The following is a 12,914-nucleotide window of genomic DNA, read 5'->3' as shown; positions in this document are numbered from 1 at the left end:
CCTTTGTTGTAAACCAACTGCAATCGATAACGCCGGTCGTCTTAATCGATAGTAACTATCGATTTCTGACAGCTCGACTGGTGAATCTGTTTATATGGTCATCTAAAAAATAAGTTAATAGTTTTGAGGTGCATTATTGTAAACCACTGACTGGATACTGTCCAACTAGCTTGCCATACCATTGATGGTGTGATAGATCTATAGCGAAATAAGCACCAACTGGGCACAAAGATGGAGGTGAAGGAAGTGGTCGTGATTGTAAAATGGAGCGGTAAGGAGTACCCGGTGGACCTCACCGACCAGGACACCGTGGAAGTGCTGCGCCACGAGATATTCCGCAAGACACAGGTGCGTCCCGAACGCCAGAAGCTGCTGAACCTGAAGTACAAAGGTAAGTAAATCCTAGGTTCGTGAAATTTCAGTTGTAAGATCCAATGACTTGCAGGAAAGACAGCAGCCGACAATGTGAAGATCAGCGCCTTGGAGCTGAAGCCCAACTTCAAGCTTATGATGGTGGGCTCCACGGAGGCGGACATTGAGGATGCCTGCAGCCTGCCGGATGATATTGGCGAGGTGGTCGACGACTTCGACGACGCCGATGAACGCGAGGAATCCGTAGAGCACTCCTCTGTCTATTTGGCCAAGGTGCAGCGTCGTGTGCGAGACTACAAGATCAAGGAACTAGCACCGCCGCGTGAGGGCAAGAAGCTGCTTGTCCTGGACATAGACTATACCCTATTCGATCACCGCTCGCCGGCTGAAACGGGCACGGAGCTAATGCGTCCGTATCTGCACGAGTTTCTGGCCTCCGCCTACGAGGACTACGACATCGTCATCTGGTCCGCCACCAGCATGCGCTGGATCGAGGAGAAGATGCGCCTGCTGGGCGTGGCCAGTAACGAGAACTACAAGGTGATGTTCTACCTGGACTCCACCGCCATGATCTCAGTTCATGTGCCGGAGCGCGGTGTGGTGGATGTGAAGCCGCTCGGCGTGATTTGGGCCCTGTACAAGCAATATAGCTCCACCAACACCATCATGTTTGATGACATCCGCCGCAACTTCCTGATGAATCCCAAGTCCGGCCTAAAGATCCGCCCATTTCGGCAGGCCCATCTCAACCGCGGCACGGACACTGAGCTACTTAAGCTGTCCGACTACTTGCGCAAAATCGCTCACCACTGCCCGGATTTCAACTCGCTAAACCATCGCAAGTGGGAGCACTACCATCCCAAGAAGAACTCCTGAACTCTTCATCGTTTGCACTCGTTTGTAAGATTTGAATAGATTTATGTTTATTAAATTAAGATGCATTTTGTACGCATTGCGTTCCAGCCGACAATTAGAGTGTGTATCCGCCTTGGTCCGCCCAGTGGACTCTCCTCGCCTCCAGGTACTCTTCGTGCAGCCTGCGACGCTCATCCTCGAGCTTGGCCAGCCGGCGGTAGCGCTGCAGCACCATGCCGCAGCCGAAGAGCAGGGCAACTTGACAGATCAGCCAGAAGATGAACAGTGCAATCAGCAGGCTCTGGTTGATGCAAACGTTATCTAGGTGCAGCGGGTCGTCTATGCCAGCAATGAGTAGCACTCCCCGCTCGCCGTACAGATAACTGTTGGCATTGCTTTGGTCCGGACCGTGCACCCGAATGTTGTAGTTGAGGGGCAGTTCCTCCTGCGCTCTGGTGTAGTTGCTCTTGTCTTGTTGTGGCGCAACATCCACAACCGTGGAGATGTACACAGGGTTCTGAACTCGTAGGTCTTCCGGTCTTCGCTCTGGCTGCTCAGCCTGCCGCCTTCTCCGCTGCCAGGATGTACTGACACAGTTGCTGGGCGAGCAGCGCTCCACGCAGAAGCGGATCTTCACATCGAAGCTTACGTTAGCTGTGCCCGAGAACTTGAAGGCATGGAAGCGAGCGCGCAGCATGCTCCTGGTGGCTGTGTGCACCCGTTCCAAAGCGGGAAACACACTGGCATCCGTGGGACAGCCTCGCTCATCGATCAGCAGCACGTAGTTCTCATTGTCCGCTGTCTTGGCCACCAGCGAGGTAGCACGGAAGTCCGGTAGTGGTGCCAGCTGCAACTCCATGTGCTGTGCCAACTGCTGCGGACTATACTCGGCCACAATCTGGAGTTCCAGGTTCTGTCCAATCTGCACATCGTTGGTCTCGTGCTGGTGCGACAGATCCACAATCTGAAGTGAGATGCTGGGATGCGGATGGGGGCCAGTGCTGCTGTTGTAGTGCACCACACCCTCGTGTGGGAACATGCTGCGGGTACCAATTGAGATAGTAAATGGATTTTAAAGGATTAGAGAACTAAGAATAAACTCACTGTTCTGCGTACTCCAAGGAGGACTCCAGTGCAATGGCGCTGGGCACAGGCTCTGAGGCATCCACACTGCTGTCCCGTACTGAAACGCCCAGCGATGTGGTGGCATTGCTCTGTATACAGCCCACCTTGATGAGCCGGTCGCCCTGGGTCTGCACATTGGGATTGTTTTGGATGACTACCAGGGCAGATATGAACGTTCTAGACAATATAAGAGATATAATAAAAGGAAAGTTGTATTATAATAGACTTAACCATACCTTTGGTATTCCTGCGTCATTTCGTAGGCGCGCAGGATGCCACAGCGGTTCTCCTTCACCTCGCTGCCGATCTGGAGCGTCAGCAGGACACTCCCGTTGCCGGATCCCCGGGCCAGGCAGTCCTTGGAGTGCATGCTGGCATAGATCTTGCCGGCGAACCAGTCCTTGGGGTTGTACTTGATGGACATCTCATCCCGGGTGCAAAACACACGGACTGCGGGAAAAGGAAACGCTTAAGATTGGTTATACCACATTTCCAGAAGATCTTACCATCCAGGCACTTTACCCTCCTCATGTAGACCGAATTTTCGCGGAGCTTCAGGCTTCGAGGACCCAGGGACACAATGTCCTCCGAGTGGAGGAGACACTCGGACAGCGAGAGCTGGTTCACATAGTAGAAGGAGACACCCTGGCAGTAGAACTTCGCCTCGTGGGAGCACAGCGCCTGACACTGCAACACGAAGGTAGAAGTCATCAATCACTCATCCGACCCCCCCATCCATTTCGATTACAATCATAATGCGCGACATCCGAAGCGCGGCGGACACACCTCTTTCTGGGAGAGGCCCAGATACCTGGCCTCCGCATAGACGAAGCTGCTGTTGGCGTACAGCTCGTAGGAACAGCTGTCACTTTCGACGGCCCGCTCGTGGCACTGGTTCTCCATGTACTCCTCGTCGTACGGAGCAGCGCGGAAGGCGTCCGGCTGGACGGTCTTGTCCCTGTCGCTCAGCATGCACCTGCCGAGGCGGGGAGACGGACGCTGGCCAGGACCCGCCTCGCCACGGAAACTGCGAACAAGGGTTAAAGGTTATGAAGGGTTATGTTATGCTACGTGATTAATATGACCCAGTCGGAATTGATTATACTCCAATTTCGGCTATTTCAAAATAATCCGATATATGTAAAGTTAAAATTTAAAAAATATATTATTAATTGCGGATGATCTCACTTTTCAAAGCTATACAAAGTGTACATATAACATCTAATATATTAATAGACTCATCTTATTGTTATGGAATTCGGATATTTAATTCTGTGACATTTTTGAATACTGTCGTTATTTATTTCGAAAAGAGCATAGTTTAGTTTCTACCAATTTTTCTAATACGTCTTTTGATATAACATAGAACTATGCTGTAAATTACTAAATTCGAATTTGTGCTGTAAGCTCGCTGGAAATGATTGAACTGTCCTAACCTATCCCATCACCACCCTCGAGTGATGTCATAATCCGGCGCAAAGCCTCGGCCATGCATTAAAAATGCACAACAAAGGCTATTAACTTGTCCGGGCAACAAGCAACTACAACAACCAACCAACCACTGACAACCGGCAACCGCCAACAACGAACAACCAAACAGCTAACAGCAAACAGCAAACAGTCAATTACCGCTCACGATTGTTCCGATACGAGGGCGCAAAGGAGGCGGAGAGGCATCTGAATTGGCTTTCGAAGAAGCAGCGCTCGGCGCACTCACGCCGCGTGACCAGCGTCGGAATGGTCTTCTTGCCGTGGAAGACCAGCGTGCTGCCGGGGATTTTGGTGAGTGCCCAGAGACGCCCCCGGCACGCATCGGGAACTGCAAGGTCGGAATGGATTAGGGGCGGATCACGGCCACTTCCGCCAGTTGGCTGTTGGCTGTTGGGGGATTACTCACCGCGGAGGCAGGTCTTTTCGTAGAACACGGCCTCGCCGTCGGCCACCAGAGGCAGTTCACCCGAAATGGCCAGATAACGCGCGGTTCGCTCGAAGTACGAGTAGCCATGGCACTCGTCCGTGTCCAGCAGATGCACATAGGCGATGCAGTCGGGATCCTCGTTGCAGATGCGCCAGCACACCTGGCTGACCGGAAGTTCCTGCTCGCGGTTATGATCCTTGGAGTTGCCCACCATTTCCGGGCCGTAGATCCGATTGCCCTCGCTCAGATACTCCAGCGGTGGCCGGAATCCGACGATCTTCTGCAGCTGCAACTGGTGCAGCGGACACTTGAGCAGCAGCGCAACTGGGGGGCAGAACGGAATGTGCCATGAATGTGGGTTTCAGTCCAACGGGATGCGCATGACTGGGAACCAAAGCATTTTTCAATCATAATAGGGATCGCCTATTGATTACCACTCGATGGGTATGCCTGGTAGCTGAGCTTGTGCTCATCAATTAATTTGATATTTTTATGCATAGCTGAGCAATGAGAAAATCAATCAAGCATCAGCGGGATTAACCCTTAAGTGGGGGCTTAGGAATGTCTGAGATTGCCAATAGGAATGTTTACTTTAAAAAACTATTTAAAAGGCTGAATTTACAATTGAAATACTAATCCTAAGCATTACATGATTCTAAGATATAATACTGCAAACATCAGGAAATAAGTGATTATTTATAGAGATAAAACAATATTTAGTAATTAATTTCTCCACTTTTGCTTTCCCAGAAGTTGGTTGTTTGGTTAAGGGCTCCAATGGGTGATTTTCCCACTTAAACCTAAGGAAACTCGTTCTCAGGGTGTTTGCCAATAAATAAATGTGTAATAGCAGCTGACATGCACAGGCAGCAAAGCGACTTGTAAATTGATCTATTCAGTTTTGGTTTTGCTTCTCCATTTACCCGCTTTGCTATTGAATGCAAATGGCGAGTGCGAGTGCATCTTCAAAACGCTCTCTGAATTGGCATCATCATGGGTATAAGCGGCTAAGAGTGCTGAACGGGGTTTTCCCATTTTCGATTTCATATATTAGCCAAATCGACGAGGTCGGTCGAGAACTAAGTACTGAAAACGGAGAACTGCGAACTGCGAACTGAGAACTCACCACTTGCATTTAGGTGGAGCATTAGCGAAATCGCTGCAATGGCTAATTTGCATAGCCGGGGGGCGGTCACAAATGATTGGAGTGGCATTGTTTTTCAGATGCGTTTTTGTGGCTGCAACCGCGAATTGTTTGGCATGCTCGTGCAATAAATTTTAATTGATTCTCGGGCCAGAACACGCTCTAAACTCGTAGACGCATTACACGAACACGAGGAACAAGGGCCATTTATTCGGTGGCTTTTTGCCCGTTAGCTGGCTATGGTTTTTGGCACAGTTCAACACTTTCGGCACGTGCACGCTTTGCTGGCCACTCAATCGCCTGCAGATCGAACTATTTGCATATACTCGCACTGGTAGGCAAATGCAAATGAGCCAGGAGTGTGCTGTTATCCTGTTTACGTGTTATCGTGTTATCCTGCCACGCTCACTGACCACTTGACATCAAATATAAATTAGAGCGATTTCCCGATGTGGGTCAGATGTGGGCCGCCAGCAGCATCGCTGTGCTAATTACTGCAAACCCGCTTGTTTATGCATTATTTAGCTATTTGTTTTTGAATACGAGCACGAGTATATCGTGTGGCTTTGACTTTTGCCACCACTTCCATTAGCCAAGTGCACTTTGTTTCATTCGCTTCACTCTTATCACACTTTATTCCTATGCGGCGATTGCACGTCCGACTCGCGCGACTCTCCACTTGCAAATAGCCGACGCTGATCTGGGCTCCCAGGCGAGAGATCACCAGTCGCGAGCTCCGAGCTCCGAGATCCGAGATCCATCCCCAAACCCAGAGACCCCAGAGCGTCTGGTACTCGGCGACTCACGCCGAAATGCTGCGTATGTAAATGATACGAATGTGCAGTGACGCAGCGGTACACTGCGGGAAACACACTACCCAGATATATAACATACAACACAAATTACACCGAAATGTAGAGGAACATAATCCAATATTTGTATAGCTGTTTAGCAGAAATATCATTACAGAATGAAATACCTTTCTATCATATGCATTTTAATAGCACTTCAACAGGTTGCTTAAATATACATTTTTATATTTCTTTGAGTTTAAACGTGTATACTTCCAAAGTTAATTTAAGCCATTTTTATGTATACTCAGAAAGATAGTTTATACAATTTGGCAGAAAATAAATAGTAATATTTTTCACATTGTGTGTACTACTAACTTGAGCTAAGTATCATTTATGTACACATTTTCTCGCAGTGCATTGGGAAAATATTCGATCGAGCGTCGACGTCGCGGCTAACCGAGCGTATGAGAAATCCCATGTCAGCCTGGTCGACGACGTCGTCGTCGTCGAGATTGCTGATTAGATCGCTGGAGTGTGTCGCGCGCGGAGCTGCCACCGAATTGCTCGCTGGCTCGGTTTCAATGTGCAATAAACAAAACTATTTAGCGCGTGCAAAGGGCTGGGGGTTCCTAAGAGTGCGGCAGGGTGGGGCCGCATCTGGGGGCACGGTTCAGTTCGGTTCAGTTCAGTTCAGCTCCGCTCAGCTCAGGTGGGATCCATCGAACAGACTCCGAGTGTCTAGCCATGCATGCCCGTGTGCTGCTGCTGTCTTTCCGACAGTTTGTTTGTTTGCACAGTTGCGCCCAGCATCGTTGTTGGATTCAATGGCACTTTTAACAGTTCAGTGGTTTTGGCGTTGACAACGTTTGTTTCCCCCCTGCAACTGTTGCTTCCGACCTGCTTCAAATGGCCATCCAATGCCGTTGGCCCCCATTCTTGGGCCAAGTGGCTGCGACCAATGGCCCGAGTTCCCCCGTCGATTGTCTATCGCTAATTAGTGGCAGGTAGCCTTTAATTAGAGCGCCATCAAAGGGCCCCCAGGTCCGCAATTCAGTTTCCATTGGCAGCATGCGATTCGCAATGGCGAAATGTGCGTGACCTTTGCGGTTGCCACTTGGAGCTGGAGCCCAACGTGGAGCAAGTTGGCCAAGGTCGGAGGCGCTCTATATCTCGATTGCGACCTCAGCGACCGACATGTCTTGGTTGAGCGGCGATATGGTTGACATAAGGGCACATGCGATTACCTAATTTAATGAACACCATCGGATTTGATGACGAAAATGGCAGAGCCTGAGGTTTGAGAAATAGTTCAGAATGTGGTGGGCTATCTGCATAAGCTTATCATTCTTCTAGTTTCTAATTGGCCTTTGTTTGTTTCTATTTACAGTACTTGTAAACTTGCTATCACTAGCCTTTGCATTTTCAAAATTACATTTAAAACTTATACAATTACTGCAAAACTCCTTTTAAAATTCAAACTATTATTTTTACTTCAATAATTAAAGCCGAGCCACTTAATCAGTAAAAAGAATGATGTAAACTTACCAGGCCCGGTCATTACAAATAAAAACTGTAGCAATTTCATTGAATTTATGAGCCACTGCAGCATGAATACCGCCCCGCCCCAACTTTCGCTTTCGCCGTGGACACACTGCGTATACGTAATAATTCATAGGCATTGCACACGACATGCAATAACTGCGCAATAATTGCCCGTTGCAAGCAGCTGCAGGACACGCCCCTGCAGAGTGGCGCCACCCTCCCCCTCCCCCTTCTTCCGGCACCCATGGACCTTTGGCCAGTGCCACCCAAAAAAAAATAAATAAAGGGGTCAAACATTCAGTGGCACGACACGAAGCCAGAAAGTTGCAGCAACATCGTCGCAGGACGAGTGGGGTTGGCTTAAATTTTTAACGCTATGACCGCACACAAAGGACTACCAGCTTATTTCCAGCTTTTTTAACAGTCCCACAAAACTCTTACGTATGCTCACCTTGAACTATAAACTAGCGAGTGGGCATGTGCGTGGTGTCGACAACAACAGGGGCCAAGTGACGACGCCTGAATGACGCATAAAAATAAAAGTTACCAACTGCATGCAACAAACTAGTGGCAGCAGCCAGCGCACATATCAAAAGCACTAATTAAAAATGCCAAAAAGTCACGGCTGTTCCGGGTGGGGGACGTAGCCGGAACAATGGAGCACCCGTAACCGCCAAACAAAACCGTCTGCAGCCATGGCTGACATGAAAGCCTTTTGGCCTGGTTCAGACCATGCCGTCTCCGTCTCGCACAAGGGGCATGCAGCTGCTCGAGCCGTGCAGCCAGGCGTTGCAAGTGCAACTTGTCGCATTGTCTGCTTCACAGAATTATGCAAATGAGCCGACGCAGACTCAGCCGGGATTGTTGATGTAGCCAAATATTTAGCCGGAGCCAGTTAGTGAAATATCTAAACACAAGCAAACTGATTACACAGAGAAAAAATCGGTAAAGGTAGTTCTAAACAGCAGTATAAATATTGGTAAAAACAGCAGTTTAAATATCGTTAAAAGTAGTTAGTAACAGCAGTAAAAGTATACAAATTTAATGGAATTTTACCTTCTCGCTAGTTATAAAATAATAATAATAATTTTTGAGACCAGTTTTATACTTAATGCTAATACTTACATCTTCTTCTTTCAGTGCAGCAGTGAACTTTGAGTGACTGACTAACCGACTTGACTTAGAATGCGAGTGCAACTTTGCCGGGGCACACATCAGAGTATATAGTATGCTACGTATATAATAGATGTGGTGTGTGTTGCCTAATTGTCGCCGAGAACTTCCGTTTTGCACGGCGTTCCAAAGTTGCCGCCGCTTTCGGCACCCTTGACACCGCTATATGGCTATAAGGCTATATGGTTGTATGGCTATATGGATGTATGGCTGTATGGATGTATGGATGGGTATGTGGCGATGTGGGGTCCGCTTGCAACTAGCGTGTGAACTGGTGTGCTCCATTTAGACCCCCGCCAGCGAAAAGAGCGAAAAGAGCCATCGAGACATCCCCGGCAAACTGAAATTTATTTAAATCTGTGCCATAATTGTTTTGGGCGCCTGTTGCGCGTCGCCCTCGTTGAGTTCTTCTGGTTTCTCGCTTTTGGCCAACTTTTTGTTTGGCTTTTTGCTGCTTGTGTGCGCATAAAATTAGCTTCGTAAATTTATTGTTAGTCATTCGCATTCTTGTCGCTTTTGCGTTGTTACCGAGCTTAAATGTCACAAGTTTCCACAATTTGTTTAATGCGAACAGAAAAGTAGTTAGCCACACTAAAGTGGATATTTTACCTGCTGATTGATTGATGAGAAGAAAAGAGTGAACACTTGAATTGCATTAAATAATATTTATTGATTTCATCATTCCGTACATAAACGAATCGTAGTTGGTAGAAACGAAAACCTGTGCTATCGAATCAAGTAAAAGTTTTCAAAATGCATTACGTATCTTGACCATGATTCAATGGGTATTTGTGAGCAGACAAAAACTAACAGGAAATGCAGAGAAATTATAATATTTGCCAAGGAAGATGTAGTGCCAAAGGTCTGTAAATTGGGTTAAAACTGTGATGGCTTCCTAGAATTAATGCAGTTTCGCATTTTAATAAATACATACATAAATACAATCGTAATCGTAGTACATAGTCAGTTATATTTTATTATTCTTGCTCTTTGCTTTAAATGCAGCCGAAAACAGATACTTTTCTCCACTCTTCGCTTGATCGCAAATGATTGTTATTAATGTTCATTGTTGGTTATAAATTTTTGCTATAATTAAAAGGTTTTGTTATATGCATTGGTTTTGTTTACTACAATTGGCTATATAATTTCGTCATTTTGCAAGCATTCAATGTTTTTTTTGTTTTTTTTTTTTGTGTTTCCTCCACGCTCATAAATGTGTGTTTAAAACTCCAATTTTACTTTTTTACTCTTTCACATCTGGAAAATATCAAAGGGCGGAATTAAAAAAATCTGGGATGAGCTACGGTTCGACGATCTGCTATTTGCTGCCACTTAATTATGCTTCTTATATACTTACACGGTAAACATATTATATATTTATTTATATATGCATGTATAAGCGAATTGCCATTTATCGAATCTCTTGCCGAGTCCTTTCCTTACGTTAATGTCGTATGTCCTACGAGTGTGTGGAAATTTTAATCTTAGCTCCCAGATCCTGGAGTGCTTCAATGGCGAGTGGGTGTTACTGTGTTACTGACAATCGGTTTACGTAAAAGCAGGTGCTGAGTTTCTTTTGCCCTGGCAGGTGCTGATACAAACGACGTTGGTTAGCCGACGTTGACGAAGCCTTGCAAGCGCCGGATCTCTCACTATATATCTGGTAAGTAACACTAAATGAACGCGGTTATGTTTCGTACATATGCAACTATGAGTTGGCCACTTGCCCACCACTCGATTCCCACTCGAACTACTTTCGTTTTGGCCACACGTTCCTGTGTCTCCACCGAAGCCATTCTCTGAACTTCTACGACCCTACGATCATCAGATACTAAGATCCTACGATCCTAAGATTCTACGTTCATAAAAGCGTAAGATACTAAGATCCTTCGATCCCACGATCCTATGATCCTTCGACCTTTCGATCCTAAAGATACTACGATCCTAAGTTCGTAAGATCCCAATATCTCAAGATCCTGCGATCCTTTGATCCTGAGCGCCCTGGACTCGCAGCTAGCAGATGGACAGTTGCCTTCCTCGTTCGTACTCTCATTCATTTCAAAAACTTATCACATAAATTTTAATATATTTTTTGTTTGGGCGGAATTCTTAGCGTGTGTTGTGTGTCGCGAAAGCAGAGAAGGACGTGTGTATGAGAGGATAGGGGATCTAGTACAGCTGCGAAAGGCCAAAATAGACGGATTACTGGCTATAACTGAGGTCACCCATCCGTGCAAACAACAGTTGGATAACAAAGGCAAAATCGTGGCTGACTGGGCTGTGCTGATTGACCGAAAAAAGGGGGAAAATAACTTGAGCCTTGGATGGGTGAGTATGTGGTGGTTCTCTCTTTCGTTTTTTTTCTTTTTTTCTACTGCTGGCATCAGCGGTTTGCCAATTTGCGTGCGATGCGCCTTCAACTATGCTACAGTTTTGCCCTCCTTCCGCGTCCTGCTGGCTCCTTTTGGTTATCCTTGATGGCGTGATGTGTGTGTATGTGTGTGTGTGAGTGAGTTTTGCTGCTTCTGCTGTTTGCTATTCGTAGTTCTATTCAAAAACGCTTACTTGGCTACTGCACATTTATGTTTCTGTTTTTGGGTTTTGGGTTTTCGCTGCTGCGTTTGCTTTTACTTCCACATTTCTCGGGTTTGTTTGCAATCATAATAATAATAATATTAATTTTCTGTTATAACGCTAGCTCGCTGATTGGATGATGCGCCGGGGCCCACGGTCATCGCCATCGGTTGCCCCAGCTGCTGGAGGAGCTGTGGGTTCGCTTAGAAGACCAGCATCTGATCGGCACTGCCCTCCGCGCTGTCCTCGTCATCGGCGCCCTCGTCCTCGTCGTCGGATGTGAGCGATGCGGCGTTATTAACCACGGACTCTGTTTGGATTGGACATGAAATTAGAATGTGTGCTGGAATTTATGTGGTGCTTCTCCCCGTTTTCCTCCAATTTCCCGCCACTAATCCATACCATCGCCATCGCCATGCATGTCTATGCGGCGGTCAGCCGCAGAGCGCCCTTCTTTGTAATTTTAGTGCTGCCATTTCATGTGTTATGCATGGCGTATGTGCGATATTAATAGGAAAACTCAATTACCGATCCCCTGCATCCCCTGCATCCCGCAATGTCCGCGCTGACCAAAACCAACTTGTCCGTGTGCTCCTGACAACTTTAACAACCTTAAGTGCTCGGTTAAATCAGCTCGGCCCGGGATGCCCGGGAATGCAAGGAGATGGGACAAGTAAACGGGGCGGCAGAGATAAGCAGATTACGTATACGCACCGGAGTGCGAGGTGTTCTCGATGCCGTTAGGTGGCAGGAGCATTGCGGCAGCGCATAACTCAGCACTGGGCCATAAAAGCTGGCTTAAAGGCTGATATTTCAATCCGGTTGGATGGGCCCGGTGGCGGACTCAGGTGGCAAGCCGTGGGTGGGCCTGACACAGTTCGATTGCCACGGAAATCGTTAAGGAAACACGAGTATTGTGTGCCGGACTATTTCATCCAGCGGGATTTCGCATTAATTGGCAGCGGCTACCAACTGCAGCGAATGCAAACCACCGAGGATTATTGCCTGCCCATGAGCATTTATTCCGCATAATCGGTGGTCTTAGTGCTCCGTATTAGGGTCTATGGGCTTGAAAATAGTATTTAAATATAGCAATGTGGTTCTTTTGATGCAGTAAAAAAATAACCACTTATATTTAAGCTTTGATTAAATTTGGTACTATTTTTGGACCACAACTTTCCACTTTCTGTCTTAAATACCATTTTGATGTGAGCCTTTTGCTAAATGGTTTGGCTTCTGCTGTAAACTGAGTTTGGTCAGATTGCTAGGAAACTGTGTGTGAACTGTGTTGCTGGCCACTTTCGGGTGTGTGTTTCAGAAACGCCAGTTGTTGGCGCGCACAGAGGGCTAAGTGCGGCAACTGACCAGCTTAACCCATTTCCACCGTTTCCCCCCCGCTGATTATGGCCTTTTGCAA

The 12,914-nt window shown here is 47.2% G+C and overlaps 3 protein-coding genes across 5 annotated transcripts in view; 1 reads left to right on the top strand and 2 right to left on the bottom strand.

Moving 5' to 3' along the window:
• The first annotated feature begins 52 nt into the window (after positions 1-52).
• LOC122619164 (ubiquitin-like domain-containing CTD phosphatase 1) lies at positions 53-1,303 on the top strand. Its single transcript, XM_043795916.1, has 2 exons — positions 53-391; positions 446-1,303. Exons 1-2 carry the CDS (start codon positions 232-234, stop codon positions 1,246-1,248), a joined length of 963 nt encoding a protein of 320 aa, XP_043651851.1. The 5' UTR covers positions 53-231; the 3' UTR covers positions 1,249-1,303.
• On the bottom strand, positions 1,282-6,080 carry LOC122619161. Its single transcript, XM_043795908.1, has 8 exons — positions 5,397-6,080; positions 4,250-4,594; positions 3,982-4,171; positions 3,139-3,379; positions 2,859-3,039; positions 2,589-2,802; positions 2,332-2,529; positions 1,282-2,267 (listed from the first exon to the last, which is right to left on the bottom strand). Exons 1-8 carry the CDS (start codon positions 5,482-5,484, stop codon positions 1,343-1,345), a joined length of 2,382 nt encoding a protein of 793 aa, XP_043651843.1. The 5' UTR covers positions 5,485-6,080; the 3' UTR covers positions 1,282-1,342.
• A 3,493-nt stretch (positions 6,081-9,573) lies between these two features.
• Positions 9,574-12,914, bottom strand: part of LOC122622185 (proteoglycan Cow) — a 45,576-nt gene continuing 42,235 nt past the window's right edge. For 2 of the 3 annotated variants that reach the window (XM_043800434.1, XM_043800435.1), the window contains exon 11: positions 9,574-11,807. In XM_043800434.1, coding sequence (XP_043656369.1) covers positions 11,701-11,807 — 107 coding nt within the window. In that variant the 3' untranslated portion in view covers positions 9,574-11,700. The remainder of the gene's footprint in view (positions 11,808-12,914) is intronic. The other variant, XR_006326272.1, reaches the window with a different exon arrangement.

The sequence above is a fragment of the Drosophila teissieri genome, chromosome 3R (assembly GCF_016746235.2).
Source record: "Drosophila teissieri strain GT53w chromosome 3R, Prin_Dtei_1.1, whole genome shotgun sequence".
Taxonomy (NCBI): domain Eukaryota; kingdom Metazoa; phylum Arthropoda; class Insecta; order Diptera; family Drosophilidae; genus Drosophila; species Drosophila teissieri.
The sequence above is the reverse complement of the archived record's forward strand: the minus strand, read 5'-3'. Positions and strand labels throughout refer to the sequence as shown.

Coding starts and splice junctions, on each gene's coding strand:
- LOC122619164 (XM_043795916.1), top strand. CDS start 232: ATGGAGGTGAAGGAAGTGGTCGTGATTGTAAAATGGAGCGGTAAGGAG. Junction 392..445: donor GCTGAACCTGAAGTACAAAG/GTAAGTAAATCC, acceptor AATGACTTGCAG/GAAAGACAGCAGCCGACAAT.
- LOC122619161 (XM_043795908.1), bottom strand. CDS start 5,484: ATGCCACTCCAATCATTTGTGACCGCCCCCCGGCTATGCAAATTAGCC. Junction 3,040..3,138: donor TGGGCCTCTCCCAGAAAGAG/GTGTGTCCGCCG, acceptor TTCGTGTTGCAG/TGTCAGGCGCTGTGCTCCCA. Junction 2,530..2,588: donor ATGACGCAGGAATACCAAAG/GTATGGTTAAGT, acceptor TATATTGTCTAG/AACGTTCATATCTGCCCTGG.